At 39.4% G+C, this 16,515-nt stretch overlaps 1 protein-coding gene across 1 annotated transcript in view; it reads right to left on the reverse strand.

The window, feature by feature from the left end:
• The window catches only part of LOC133550468 (class I histocompatibility antigen, F10 alpha chain-like), a 229,834-nt gene extending 213,566 nt beyond the window's left edge, over nt 1-16,268 (reverse strand). The window contains exon 1 of the mRNA XM_061896451.1: nt 16,066-16,268. Coding sequence (XP_061752435.1) covers nt 16,066-16,120 — 55 coding nt within the window. The 5' untranslated portion in view covers nt 16,121-16,268. The remainder of the gene's footprint in view (nt 1-16,065) is intronic.
• Nucleotides 16,269-16,515: the final 247 nt, after the last annotated feature.

The following is a 16,515-nucleotide window of genomic DNA, read 5'->3' on the forward strand; positions in this document are numbered from 1 at the left end:
TAAGATTTGTTAATATTTTGCAGGGGCCTCTATCAATAATTTTCTTTTTCATTCCTAAATGATTGCTTTATAATATATATATATATATATATATATATATATATAATGTATATATGTATATATATATGGGCTTCCCTCACAATACGAAGTTCCTGCAGTCCTGGGTTCAAATCCATGTTCGGGATCTTTCTGTGTGGAGTTTGCATGTCCTCCCCGTGAATGCGTGGGTTCCCTCCGGGTACTCCGGCTTCCTCCCACTTCCAAAGACATGCACCTGGGGATAGTTTGGTTGGCAACACTAAATTGGCCCTAGTGTGTGAATGTGAGTGTGAATGTTGTCTCTGTGTTGGCCCTGCGATGAGATGGCGACTTGTCCAGGGTGTACCCCGCCTTCCGCCCGATTGTAGCTGAGAAAGACGCCAGCGCCCCCCCGCGACCCCGAAAGGGAATAAGCGGTAGAAAATGGATGGATATATTTATGTATACATGAGACAGAGAGAGGGAGAGTATTTTGAAAGGGATCACAATTGAATATTGTAATTAAAACTAAATGTTAGAGCAGTAACAGTAATTTCTACAGCAGAAAAGTCACAATATCATCTGAACAATATCTCACTGGAAACAAGTCATTTTAATCATATTCCTGTTGTCACAATATTGAATAATTTCAAAATAGGATTAAAAACACAGCAAAAAAGAAAAAAAAAAACATTAGTTATTCTTCCTGTCCTATCTCTTTCCTCCTTTCTCAGCTGTTTATGTGGCAGTGAGGGCTGGTTGGCTCTGCCAGCAGAAACTTTTAACACAATCATTTCAGTGGCGAGTTATGGTTAGCAGAAAGTATAAGGACAACGACTGCTAAATTGTTTGCTACAGCTTAAAGATGAGCCAGCATGCTGTGTCAGAGGATAAATGAGAGATGGAGGAGCAAACGGATTAAAAAGTATTTCACATGTTTGCGCAGGTTTTACAGATGTTTATACTCGAGGAGGTTTTTCTTCACATACAGTACTTACAGTTAGATGTCATCAAACTGATGTTACAGTTACTGTCATTTCACGGGATCCACCGTAACCTCTGCTCTGCTGCTCACTGACGTGCGTGTGTTTCTGTGCCCCTGAGAACAGAGGAGAGGCTGCAGCTATATTAATTTGTACCAAATCAAGAAAAAAAAAACCCAACAATCAGTTCTTACATTTATATATTCCTAGGTCAAGACAGTTTCAGATGCTTGTAAAGGCCCTGGTATGAATTAAATACTAAATTAAATTAAATCTCATTTAATATTTAATACAATATGTCCATGACCCAGTGAATACCCTGATAATAAATAACACCAAAACTTGAAGAGTAGCAATAAATGAACCAGTAACTACTGAGCTTATCCCTCCGCAGACAAAATTGGACAAGAGAAACATGTCTCCACAGGTTTTTGCAGTTTTTTGAAGTTTAGAGTGTGAGGGACAAACTAACAAAAGCCCCCACAACTGTTAGTTCCAGCCTTAAATAATATTTTGTACAGTAAAAACTTTGTTTATCATGGCTTTGAGGAAGTGACTTACTGTCATTTTTAAAGTTGAAGTGACTTGCTACTACTGTCTGCTAGCTTAGAAATGCAAGCTAATAGCATGACCGATTTTGTTGTTCAGAACTGGTGACAAAAAAAGCTTAGTTGCTAAAACACATATTCTCCATACATGTTTTATTGTACATGCTACATTTCACAGCATTAATTTGCAGCTGTTTCAGTACATTTGATTAAATTGCACTTACCTTGTGGAACTGCACGAGAGAAGCGAAATGGTTCCTATTGTCTCTTTTCCCTCCAACTGAAGTGAAATGCAGGGCGGGGCTTAATTGCATCTCAGCAGAGTTAAACTAACTCATGAGTGATCAACTCTGTCAAATAACTCCCCATAGCAAAAATTTGCTTGCTCATCTGTTGCTTAATCTCGTATCTTGAGAACATTTTGAGCTTCTCATATCTGTCTAATTCTGTGATCAATTGTTTCTCTTTTATTGCTCCTAAGGGACCCTTAGGAGCAATAAATAAGCTAAAAAGAGACAAGACATCACTGAGACAAAGGAGGTTGAGTTGAGACAACCCTTTGAGCAATATTTGAGAAGTGGGATACACTGACGAGAGCTCATATATGTATGCCATTGATCTCAATTATGTCTCATTTATTTTGAAGGATAATAAAAAGAGAAAGAAACAAGATGTATGAGCAATAAAAGAGATCTTATGTATGTCTTTTTCATGTCTTGATTATTTCTCTTAAATTTATTATCATATCTCAAATTTGAGAATCATGAGAACAAATTGAGAGTGCAATTAAAATATTCATCTGACTTAATTAGAAATAACACTAAACAAATACTCAAATATTGAAAGGTGTATCACTTTATTTGGCTACACAAAAATACAAAATATAATATAAAAATAGATTAAATACAAAAATGTAAATGTAGTTAATTAGTACATACATAATGTACATATTGACATTCACAATACTTAAAACAGAAAACAATATACAAAAAATAAAACAAATACAAAAATAAATGAATTTGACCTTGAGTACTCACTTTGCTATTGTGAAAAAGTCAGGTGTAGTTTTTTAACTCCTTGTTGAGCAAACCATGTACCTTAGTTAAAAAAACACTTGACTTCATCTCAGTAAGAGGGTGAGTAAATGACAAAATTTCCATTTTTGAAATATTCCAAGTAAAAACTGAAATACATTTATAAAATTGTAACTGTGCTGTGTGGAACTAGTCTACATACAAAAAATAATCACACATTGAAAACCAGGGATACTTAACATTTTTACCTTGGGGCACGACCAACTTTTCCACAAGAGGAGTCTGGGACCAACTGAAATATAAACACTGAATTAGTCATCTTACACTAAAGTGTAAGACAACCGAGTACCATTGCTGCCCATATGGACGGACAACAGCTAGGAAACAGATATTTATTGGCGGCTTCCAAGGGGTACTCGCAGCCAAACAGTGGGCCCCAGCCCTATGATTAAGAAACACTGTTGTAAACAATAGAACAGCCTCCTGCGATAACAATATAACATTTGGTACACACATGATCATTGAAATATTTTGAAATTGGTTACAAAAGCTACTAATATACCTGATTATGTAAGCAGCAACATACTGCGTAATTTCCGGTTGCATTATTTTTTTATTTGGAAAAAACTTTGCTCTGTGAAAGGATATTAGCCACTAGCTTGTTAGTGATGTTGCATCAGTGCCAAATTTGCTTGGCACAGCACAGCTCAATATGCATTATCACAGAATAACGTGGTACTAAAAGCTACATCATAGGGCAATTTTTTACAATATATACTGCGCAAACCTAGACCAAAATATTTAACATGTTTACCAAGGAAACATCCTACCATAGAATGAACTTGACAGGTACAAGGGCCTACTTAAAACCGGCTCTGGCCCGACATTTGTTTACCAAAGCTTTCTTGAGCTTGGCCTCCTCAATATGGTCCCAATCAGGAAGGGTACCGCATCTCAGGACATACCCTGCAAGGCAAGAACATAATAATCAGCCATTCGTAATTTTGTCCCACATCAGTTTCTACAGGTATCAAATCTATGCAATGCAATAACAATAATAATGCAAATTCAAATGTAATGCTTTTTAATGCCATTTTTTGGTACTATAAAAAATGTAATGCCCATGTGCGACTGCATATAGTTGTTTTTTTATATAGTCAAAAGCTTACAATTATCTATCTGTATACACAAAGTTGCAAGCATTAGTTAATTAGTTGAAAAGTTTACATTAACTGTTACTATCTAATGTATTAGAATTGGCTTACAAAGCTGTTTAATTGGAGAATGTATTTTTATTTATTTATTTTTGTGGAGTAGCATCTGGTGTTTTGACCGTATGCATGGCCGTAGACAATCGCTAAGTAAAAGGTTCCGACTATCAAAAATATTAAAGGAGAACTGCACTTAAACCCTCTAAACAAACATCCCATTCTGCATCAGATGATCAATATAATATACCCATTAGCCATTTATTTAGTTGTGTCTGTTTGAAACATGCTGTAAGTATATATATATATTCTCTGAAAATATGATTTATAATAGCCACAAACTGGAGGATACCATTTTTAATCAGGATACAATTTGTTTTAAATAGTTAAAAGGTTTTATGGAATAATAAATGAACATCATACCAGGATTGCAAATTATGCATGTGTTTGGAAATGGATGATCTATTTAAACATTTTAGAAAAATACAGAACAATATTGGTAAAAATGCCAATAAGATGCATTTGAAAAAAAGCTATGGCAATTAAACATTTTGAATTTATTGTATTTTACACCTTCTCTGTTTAAAATGTTTACAGTAAATAGCAAGTATGTATCAAGTGTCCGGCAGCTGAAGGAACTTGTATTCATTTATTGTGGGAATGTCAGAAAATAAAAGAGTTGTGGTCTGCTGTGAAAATTGCCTCGCTAGCGTAGATCACTTGCGTCACAACAGTTGCTAATGTTAGGCAAGTTAGCTCATATGTGTTGAAGTGCAGATGATTGAAATAAACGAACTCAGTGTATTAAAAAAGCTCAGCTTTTCCATTATCCTGACATGGTGTCACAGTTAAGGACTACACGCCTACAGTGACCAAAGAATGGAAAAGTTTATGCCCCCAGAGCAGTTTCATTTTGCTTTATTGAAGCAGTGCTTTTGTCGTGTTCCCACCTTACAATACCTCTTGTATGCAGTTTGACAGACGCAGTTAAAAAAAGAAACACACAGGAAGACTAACAATTTCGATGACCGTAACCTTCTTAAGTTAATTTTCATTTACCGTTTGACATATTGACTGTCCGCCATGTCCTACAATCGTATTAAATTTTTTAAATGCCTCAGGGCAAAGCATTTAATGCTTTTTATTGCCGTTTAAAGCCTTAATTTACGCAAAATCATTAATACACACAACCACACTTCAAGTTGATGGACATAACACTATATTGCTCATCATAACGCTAGTTTTTAGTCAATCACAAATTGTAATTATGTAACATTGAGTTATACTTCCAGTGTGCTGTAATCGATAAGGGATCAACATTTCTCATATTGAACTTCTTTTTAATTATTGTTACCCAATTTTGGCCTGAAAACACCCTCAGTTTGGGAAAACTTACTTAGGATTCCTTCAACTTTTTTCCGGTCAAGGATGCGCTTTCGTGTTCCTGCAGGTTTGTTTTCAGGGCGACCAAAAGGGACACTCCTCTACTGTAAAAAAGAGGTCAAATAGTGCGTGGAATAAACGCATACATTTGGGCTTTGAAGCATGTCTCATGGCAGCAAGGCGGAACGATGATATGAATACGCCGCTCTCAGGAAAGAGCTCTTGCTGGTCCGATTAATGAGGAGGGCCGTTGGTGTATTTGTCTCCAACGAGGTCGCAGAGAGTTTGAAGTACTCTGACTTGGCCCGGATCTGAAAGGGAAAAAATAGCACAAACAATACCAGAATGAGAAAATAATGTGTTTAAGGCCTAATCACAAGTTTAAGTAAACAAAACAATTACATCATGAATGAATTAGCATTGGGTACTTACCAATTTTCAAGAGGACTTCTTGGATTCGTTGCTTTTCTCGCCGGATTTTTTCCAACTCCTCCCTACATCCATCACATGGCGTCCATGATTTTTCTGCCTGTGGTTGATAACAGATAGTGTCCTCAACAGATGGGTTGAGTGCATCTCTCCTGTCTGGTGCCAGGAAAGCTGCGTTTTTATTCTCAGGTGGATTCACCCGGCTAGGTGGCAAGCTATTGTGTACGCCGGGTGAAGGACCAGAGGTGTTGTGGACATTTGGTGATGGGCCAGCGGTGTTGAAGTCGTGTGGGGATAGGCGGGGTGTACAGCCTCCAGAGTGATCAACCTTCGGTGGTGAGGCCATTGGTTGATGGGCAGGATGCATGGTCTTCGTAGGGAAATGGACCTTTTATGTTGAGACCATATGGCAGGGGTGTCCAAACTTTTTCCACTGAGGGCCGCACACTGAAAAATCAAAGCAAGCGGGGGCCATTTTCATATTTTAAAAACCAATACAACAAATGTATAAAAAAATATACAGTTAGGCCTCCACTTAGTTATGATCCCGGGACCCCAAAGGGTTTTGGTCAAAAAAAATATTAAAAATGTGTCATTATTCAGTATTTTTATCATTATTCATGTTTTAAATCTCTAGATCAACATTAGGAAAAAAAAAAATGGAAAAAACACAAAATATGCAATATTTTCATCCAATAATTTTTTGGGGTGGAATTTTTGAGATTATATAATAATTGGAGCCTTAATTTTGGATATTTAATCTTTTTTTTTTTTTGAGGAATGACACTTAAAAACAAATCACACTAAAATAATTGGGGATCCCAAAGTGTCCTACTCGTTAAAGTGTTAAAAAATAAATAATACATTTTTTTTACTGTTTACTTTTAGCACAATAATCTCGAGATCAACCTCAGATATATCCGTCAATTTTAGAACTTTTATTGTTGTTTAATTTTTTTGGTTTGTTTGTTTTAGGCCCTTCTTCAAAAAAAAAAAAAAAACAGCTCAGTTTTTTTATATGGCAAAACACAAAATATGCAACATTTTCCCCAAAAAATATCTTAAAGTGGAATATTTAACGTGACGTAATTGAAGTTTTGAATAGGTCAATAATTCAAAATGACATTGATTTTGATCCATTATTTTTTAAAGAAAGAAACAGCCTGCATGGCATCTTTGTGTTATTAAAGCATTGCAACATTTTCTTGTTACATTTCACCTGTTTGCGCTTTTTATCACTTTTTATTTTTTTCAGTTGTATTTTTAAAATGTGCCGTTAAAGAATGACCTGGGGGCCCCAAATGGCCCCCGGGCCGCACTTTGGACACCCCTGTCATATGGTGATAGGCTAGATATATGGCCTCCGTAAGGAAATTGACAATTGATGTGGAGGTCATACAGTGATGGGATGGCTGTATTGCCGCTGTAGGGTGATGGACCAATGGTTCCCTCTCTGGTAAACCTATCGTGATATTTCATTGAACAATAGATTACAATTGTATAAACCCAATTTGTCCATATATGTATATACAACATCAAAAGAGATGAGAAATACTGAACTACAAAAAAATTACTGAAATGACCTACAGTATATTTTAACCTGCAGCGGCCAAAGTGGACCTTAGTCTATGTGCAGTGAGGAGAACAAGTATTTAATAGACTGGCGGTTCTGTAAAATCTAAAACAAAACAAAAAATTACACATTTTATTATTTTCAAGTAACTTGCATTTTTTTTTCTCCACGGAATTGATCACCTAGTAACCTCTACTTCTCTGAAGTATCAAATATAAATTTCATGCAATAAGATGCAAATTAATTACTTTTAAAAAATTCATACAATGTGATTTTACGGATTTTTGTTTTGGATTCTATCACTTACAATTGAAGTGTGCCTATAATGATATTACTAAAAATAATAATATAAGTAACAGACATCGAACTACAAAATCACCAATGTATAAATGATTTGTTCTCCTCATTCTATGATGGACAGTACCAATAATGAAAATAAATGTACCATGACCAAAATTGACTATATCTATAATCATTCTGTACAGTACTCCTTAACAAAAACATTTCACATCAAAGACAAAGGAACTGGACCAGTACTGAAGATGAAATCATCTTGACTGCAAGGAAATAGACAACTCACTTAGTCAACAATAACAAATAACAGATTTTTTTAATAGTAAGTGATACATAACATTGACTATCACGAAAAAGTTATTACTTTATATATCTCAGGATTATTTATGAAATGTACAATTAAGTATAAACTGTCAAACCAGTACTTATATTTGGTTTAAATATGTTTTTTTTTTTAAACTATTGCTTATTGAGATTTCTGCCCTACCTCCTTTCTCCACAAAGGAAGCACAGGCATGTGAGCACCCTTTGACAAAAGAGGAGGAAAATTCACAAAAAAGAGGAACATTTCCATCCGCATGTAGGGCTCCGACAAAAGCCCCGAAAATATTTTTTAAGAATCAATACTACATAGCACTGGGCCAATAAAACAATAATTATACATCGCAATACACATAATCATATCAATATTAAATGCTTTCGATAAAATATTGGAGCCAGCATGATTCGCTGCATGAGGTCACTCGCGCTTTGGGAACCCAGTAAACAGAAAACAGGAAGTGTCACTGAGCAATGGAAGTGACATGCTACAACAGACAATCAGTTAACAGTATTTACTGAGCAATGGAAGGGACACGCCAACAGCCAATCATGTAACAGTATCAACAACAAGTAAGCTAGCTCGATGATGATAATTATGCTAACCAGCAAGCCAAGCTTGTTTTGGTGTCCCTGTCCTGAAATTCAGTGCGGTGTTTAGGCAAGAGCAGCAGCAAGTACCAGCGGCCAAGGAGAGCGTTCCACAAATTTTGTTTGGATCCTATTTTTTGGATATTGTTTACTTGCTGACCTACTGCCCTCGGTAATGGCACCATTCCCAAAGTATGTGGGCTCTATTGATCAATCAATCAATCAATGTTTACTTATATAGCCCTAAATCACTAGTGTCTCAAAGGGCTGCACAAACCACCACGACATCCTCGGTAGGCTGATAACCTCACTAACAACTTTAACGACGCCCTGCGCGAAACCATTGATAACATAGCACCGCTAAAGTTAAAAAAGGCTCCAAAAAAGCGCACCCCGTGGTTTACAGAAGAAACTAGAGCTCAGAAATTATTATGTAGAAAGCTGGAACGCAAATGGCGCACGACTAAACTTGAGGTGCACCATCAAGCATGGAGTGATGGTTTAATAACTTATAAACGCATGCTTACCTTAGCTAAAGCTAAATATTACTCAAATCTCATCCACCGTAATAAAAACGATCCTAAATTTTTGTTTAGTACGGTAGCATCGCTAACCCAACAAGGGATTCCTTCCAGTAGCTCAACCCACTCAGCTGATGACTTTATGCAATTCTTTAGTAAGAAAATTGAAGTCATTAGAAAGGAGATTAAAGACAATGCGTCCCAGCTACAACGGGGTTCTATTAACACTGACACGATTGTATATACGGCGGATACTGCCCTCCAAAATAGTTTCTCTCGTTTTGAGGAAATAACATTAGAGGAATTGTTACAACGTGTAAATGGAATAAAACAGACAACATGTTTACTTGACCCTCTTCCTGGGAAACTGATCAAGGAGCTTTTTGTATTATTAGGTCCATCAGTGCTAAATATTATAAACTTATCACTCTCCTCGGGCAGTGTTCCCCTAGCATTCAAAAAAGCGGTTATTCATCCTCTTCTTAAAAGACCTAACCTCGATCCTGACCTCATGGTAAATTACCGACCGGTGTCTCACCTTCCCTTTATTTCAAAAATCCTTGAAAAAATTGTTGCGGAGCAGTTAAATGAACACTTAGCGTCTAACAATCTATGTGAAACCTTTCAATCCGGTTTCAGGGCAAATCACTCCACGGAGACAGCCCTCGCAAAAATGACTAATGATCTATTGCTAACGATGGATTCTGATGCGTCATCTATGTTGCTGCTCCTCGATCTTAGCGCTGCTTTCGATACTGTCGATCATAATATTTTATTAGAACGTATCAAAACACGAATTGGTATGTCAGACTTAGCCCTGTCTTGGTTTAACTCTTATCTTACTGATAGGATGCAGTGCGTCTCCCATAACAGTATGACCTCGGACTATTTTAAGGTAACGTGTGGAGTTCCCCAGGGTTCGGTCCTTGGCCCTAAACTCTTTATCATCTACATGCTGCCGCTAGGTGACATCATACGCAAATACGGTGTTAGCTTTCACTGTTATGCTGATGACACCCAACTCTACATGCCCCTAAAGCTGACCAACACGCCGGACTGTAGTCAGTGGGAAGTGTGTCTTAATGAAATTAAACAATGGATGTCCGCTAATTTTTTGCAACTTAACGCCAAAAAAACGGAAATGCTGATTATCGGTCCTGCTAGACACCGACCTCTATTTAATAATACAACTTTAACATTTGACAACCAAATAATAAAACAAGGTGACTCGGTAAAAAATCTGGGTATTATCTTCGACCCAACTCTCTCCTTTGAGTCACACATTAAAAGCATTACTAAAACGGCCTTCTTTCATCTCCGTAATATCGCTAAAATTCGCTACATTTTGTCCACTAAAGACGCCGAGATCATTATCCATGCGTTTGTTACGTCTCGTGTCGATTACTGTAAAGTATTATTTTCGGGTCTCCCCATGTCTAGCATTAAAAGATTACAGTTGGTACAAAATGCGGCTGCTAGACTTTTGACAAGAACAAGAAAGTTTGATCACATTACGCCTGTACTGGCTCACCTGCACTGGCTTCCTGTGCACTTGAGATGTGACTTTAAGGTTTTACTACTTACTTATGCCGATTGTATTGTACCATATGTCCCGGCAAGAAATCTGCGTTCAAAAGACTCCGGCTTATTAGTGATTCCTAGAGCCCAAAAAAAGTCTGCGGGCTATAGAGCGTTTTCCGTCTGGAATGCCCTCCCGGTAACAGTTCGAGATGCTACCTCAGTAGAAGCATTTAAGTCTCACCTTAAAACTCATTTGTATACTCTAGCCTTTAAATATACCTCCTTTTTAGACCAGTTGATCTGTCGCTTCTTTTCTTTTTTCTCCTATGTCCCCCCCATCCAATGACCATGGATGAAATACTGGCTGTCCAGAGTTGAGTTCCAGGATGGACCGCTCGCCTGTGTATCGGTTGGGGACATCTCTACGCTGCTGATCCGCCTCCGCTTGGGATGGTTTCCTGTGGACGGGACTCTCGCTGCTGTCTTGGATCCGCTTTGAACTGAACTCTCGCTGCTGTGTGGGAGCCACTATGGATTGAACTTTCACAGTATCATGTTAGACCCGCTCGACATCCATTGCTTTCGGTCCCCTAGAGGAGGGGGGTGGGGGGGGGGGGGTGGTTGCCCACATTTGGGCTCCTCTCCAAGGTTTCTCATAGTCAGCATTGTCACTGGCGTCCCACTGGATGTGAATTCTCCCTGCCCACTCGGTGTGAGTTTTCCTTGCCCTTTTGTGGGTTCTTCCGAGGATGTCGTAGTCGTAATGATTTGTGCAGTCCTTTGAGACATTTGTGATTTAGGGATATATAAATAAACATTGATTGATTACAAATTATTTAAACTATTCATGGCTCCAAATACGTCACATACAAAATTTGACGTCAAAATATTTTTATAGGATATTTTGTGTTTGCCTTACAAAAAAAAGGGGTTTTGACTAAAAGGGCAAAAAAAAAAAAAAAACAGAAATGAAGAAGCTGTCACGTACTTGCATGGCTGCTCTAGTTGTGACCCCAAGATGCAGGAGACAGGAGGACGACGTGCGGCTGAGAGTCTTTTAATTCCCACAGGGAGCACAAGGAGGTGCAGCAGGGAAGTGCACAGAAGCATAAGCAGCATACAGAAAAACCAAAGTAACGTTTCACAAAACAATCCTTGAGCCCTGACTGGAGGGCGAGGCAGGCATAAATATAAGTCAGTTGTTTAAAGTAAAAGTACCAATGATTGTCACACACACACTAGGTGTGGTGAGATTTTCCTCTGCATTTGACCCATCACCTTCACCCCATGACCAGGTGTGGCCAGGCTGCCAATCAGTGACAGGTGAGGAGGGAAAAGGGCTCAGGGAGACAAACAGGAAGTGGGACCAAAATAAGAGCGCTGACTAGGAGATAAACACAAACGCAAACAGACCGCGTGACACCTGACGTGACAGGTCGTCACAGAAACGAGGGATGGATCTGAAGTTTATCGAGGGACTTAAGTGTTGAAAGTAAAAATAAATGTTTGACTTATTTTTATGAGTGGGGCCCGTTTGGATCCTAATAATTTCAGTGGGACAAGTTTTAATTGTCATTGCTCAAAAAAAATTATGAATTAAAATCGATGATGTTATGAATTATTGACATATTTAAGATTGCAATTACGTTGAGTGAAAATTATTATTTTGTGCTTTTGCCATAACAAAACAAGGTTTTGACAAAAATGGCGTAAATTATGAAAAAAAAAAAGACTGATAAGGACGGATAAACCTGAAATTGATCAAGGGATTTAAGTGTTGAATGAAAAAATACAAACATAAACAAAAATGACCTACTTCTACCATTTTTATGACTGAGACTCTTCCTGGTCCCCAAGAAAGCAGTGCGAGGCGAGTGGAGAAAAAACGGATTTATTGACAGAGATGTGACACAATGTGATATTGATCATAAGCAGCGGCCATTGAAAGAAAAGAAGAAATCCTCGTCATGACGTCAAGGCCATGAAACGTGCGATTTTACAGCCACCAACGTTTGATCTTGAAAGTCTTTTAACGGCCAAAGAAGAATACATGGAATAGCGTGAGGAGCAGTCGGACGAAGAACAAAGCACATCTCCATCTCATCTCCGAGTGTGATGACGTCCCTCAGCGATGGAGACATCTCCCTGTGTTCCAGTGCACAAAGCATCCTGGAGGAAGAAGACCACTCAGCACATTCCCGACAGAAGCAGGTGAATCCAAGTTGAACATCATCTTCACACAAGAACATTTGGAGGTGCAGACAGTCCATGTGAGCTTACTCAGCCTTCAGCCGCCTGCACGTTCTCGTCGAGCTCCACGCCGCCGTGGCGAGCTGCGGGACAAACGCAAACGGTGAAGGAAGAACATCCAGAAGGTGCCTCGTCACTCACATCAGATCTTTGAGGTGTGACTTGGAAACATGACGAGTCAGCACACTTGATGTCTCATTTGGCTGATCCTCATCATGAGGACTCCTGTCAAAAGTGAGATATGCCAGACTTTGTATTGCGTGTGCTCACAGGAGGGACTTTTATTGTGAAGGAGTCAGCTCCAGTTGGGCTTTTCCGGCTAAACTTGTAACAAAGGTCCACATCAGACCTCCATGTGAGTGACGCTTCACCACGGCTTTGTTTCTTGCGGCTCAAAGAAAAGATGTTTTACTTACCAGCTGGATCGTACTGGGCTGAAATGAAAGAGAAACAAGGTGAAGTGGACTTTTCCCCTCACGTCACGCCGTGTTTCTACGTGAGAGTGTGCGCTCTGTCTCTGTGGATCTTTGAGTGTTTGGCTGGAAGGCAACTAAAAGATGGCCGCACCTTTGCAGCCCGGATGAAAGCATCAACTCACGGCCTGGACCGAGTGCACCGAGAAGAAGAAGACAGAGGACATTGGCGTCCCTCACCTTGTCTGTTTCTGTGACGCCTGACCATGACCATGACCATGATGATGATGATGGCCGCCACAGCGAGGACCGCCGCCGTGGCAGCGAGGGCGACGCTCAAGTTGTCTGTGGAGAGCAAAAAAGCACAAGTGGAGTGACAAAGCATGAAGAGGAAACCTTCATGACTACTTTGCATGCAGACGTCAAGCGTTGTCATGGTGACATGGATCAATAATGGTGACAGGTGGACTTGTGATGGGAAACATCTCCAACTAAATGTGTCTTTCTCACCTTCATGGCTTGCGTTGCTCAGGATGCTTCTTCTCTCCAGCTTGGTGACCAAGTCCTCCTTGACGCCTGACAGCTGAAACACACATTCGTACTTGCCCTCCACGTCGGCCGTCACCTCCACTTTCAGCGCCACCGACATCTGGAAGGTTCCGTCGTGGTTGGGGAGTATCTCTCCGTGCTCCACGTCCTCGAAGATCTGCTCGCCGTCTTTCCTCCAAAACAGGTCGGCACCGTCGGGGTAGAAACCTGTCGCCATGCAGCTGACCGGAGAGGACGGCGTCTTCTGGAGCAGGAACACCTCTGGAAGCTCTGCACAGGAAGTGATGTCACGTGTGAACACAGGACAATGTGGGGAGAAGGTGTGGATGGAGAGAAGGTGTGGATGGAGGTAAAGATGGAGGTAAAGATGGAGAGAAGGTGGGGATGGAGGTAAAGATGGAGAGAAGGTGTGGATGGAGAGAAGGTGGGGATGGAGGTAAAGATGGAGAGAAGGTGGGGATGGAGGTAAAGATGGAGAGAAGGTGGGGATGGAGGTAAAGATGGAGAGAAGGTGGGGATGGAGGTAAAGATGGAGAGAAGGTGTGGATGGAGAGAAGGTGGGGATGGAGGTAAAGATGGAGAGAAGGTGGGGATGGAGGTAAAGATGGAGGTAAAGATGGAGAGAAGGTGGGGATGGAGGTAAAGATGGAGAGAAGGTGTGGATGGAGAGAAGGTGGGGATGGAGGTAAAGATGGAGAGAAGGTGGGGATGGAGGTAAAGATGGAGAGAAGGTGGGGATGGAGGTAAAGATGGAGAGAAGGTGGGGATGGAGGTAAAGATGGAGAGAAGGTGTGGATGGAGAGAAGGTGGGGATGGAGGTAAAGATGGAGAGAAGGTGGGGATGGAGGTAAAGATGGAGAGAAGGTGAGAACAAAGGTAAAGATGGAGAGAAGGTTAGAATGAAGGTAAAGATGGAGAGAAGGCGAGAGAAAGAGAGAAGAGTATAAAGAGACAGGGTGTAATGTCAGTAATGTTCCTATAGGGGGAGTGCTAACAAGTTAAAAGGTGAAAGTACATGTTGTGTTTCTACCTGTTCTCATTAGGACCTCCTTCCCATTGTTCACATACTTCTTCAAGTAAGAAGGACAACACTCAGTGTAGTAAAACTTATAGTATTCTAGTAGATGTTTGTCCTGGTCCCACTTGAGTTTGTCGGGGAAAGCTTGTTGTTTTGCTGCAGTAAATGTCCATGTCTTCATGTCCAACGATATGAAATCTTCTCCATCATAACCTCTCTGATACCAACCTTTAACTTCATCAGTCTCATCATTCCATTCACATCCAGTCATCCTCTGGAAAATGTGAACACCTGAGACACACACAGTGTTGTAAAGCAGAGTGACACACACACACACACACACACACACACATACACACACACACACACACACACACACAGTATTAGTGTAGGTTATTATGGGATGGACAGAGACAAGTATCAGTGCAGTAATGTGTGTTTACTACAGGTAACATAAACAAACCTCCAGTTTGGTTGAAACGCTTCTTAAGAACTTCAAGGCTGTGTTTGCCAATCAACTCATTACCAACACTGATCTCTGTTTGTCTCTGCCAGATTTTGGATCCTCTGCTGTGATTTTGTTCATCCAGTCCTGTTTGGCTTCTGCTTTCCTGCTGTTGCTGTCATAGTGAGAAATCTGAACTCCATCAACATAACCAACAGCCACAAACTCTGGGAAGTTTGGAACTTGAGAGGACGCAGTGTGGAAATACTGCAGCGTGTGAATCACTGAAAGAAGAAAACAACAACAGGATGACTTTTTATTATTTTGTTTCATGTTCAACAATCTTGCACTGTGAATATTTTAGCTCCTTCCGTCTTCAGTCGGGTCTTAAAGTGAACATCAAACACTGCTAGATATCACAGTCAAGACTCACATGTTCTATGACAAATACAACACATTAATAATATTACTAACATCTGTTGACAGTTTGAACATTTTGAAAATAAACATATATTTTCTACAATGGAGGCTGAATAAAAAGTACAACAGAGTTGAACACAACCTGTTCTGCCCATTTGATGTCGACTCTTACTGACATCTTGTGGCGGGGTGATGTTACTACACTTGATTAGTTTCTGACACTTCCGTGTTTGAAGATTTGTGTTCGTTCTTACAAGCCTTGGAAAAAATAAGTCTTTGAACAAGAAACACTAAAGTAAAAAAAAAATAAAGAGCCTAAACGGATTTATCTGCTTCTGTAACCTTATTGGAACATTTTGAATGTTTACTAGGAAAAAGGGAAAACAATAAAATGTGTTAAAAAAAAGAACCAGGATTAAGTAACAAAGGGCTTAAATAATACAACAATAATTTAATTAATAAGTAACAGAAACTCTCAGAAGTCAAATAAGTGAAGGCACAAAGAGGATTTATGAATAAAATATTAATAAACTTATAAAAAGGACTTACCAGGCGTCACGCTGTGCATTTGCACGACCAGAAGAAAGAATAAAAACAAGTTCATGATGTCAGCGCGAAACAAAAAGATGTTTGCCGCTTTTAATCCCGCAGAGAAAGACAAAAGTGACGAACACTCGCTTGACTCGCAAACAGGAAAAATGAACCAGGAACTGAACGTGGGGGAAAAGTGTGAGGCAGACGCTTCTGCTGGCAGAATATCAAAGAAAGTGAAAGTAAAAGTAGACACGGTAAAGCCAAACATTGAATGCATGCTTGTTTCAAGTCACCTAAACTCGATGGTGATCATTTTTATTTTTATTTTTATTTTGTCGTACCTGTCAAAGGTGAACACACTTATCCACGTAGGTGAGTAGTAACGAGTTACATTTACTTAGATAAGAAACACATCTTTTACTTTGCTATATAACATATTCAATATATGTATAAAAATATACATTT

Source organism: Nerophis ophidion, linkage group LG04 (assembly GCF_033978795.1).
Source record: "Nerophis ophidion isolate RoL-2023_Sa linkage group LG04, RoL_Noph_v1.0, whole genome shotgun sequence".
In the NCBI taxonomy this organism is placed as follows: domain Eukaryota; kingdom Metazoa; phylum Chordata; class Actinopteri; order Syngnathiformes; family Syngnathidae; genus Nerophis; species Nerophis ophidion.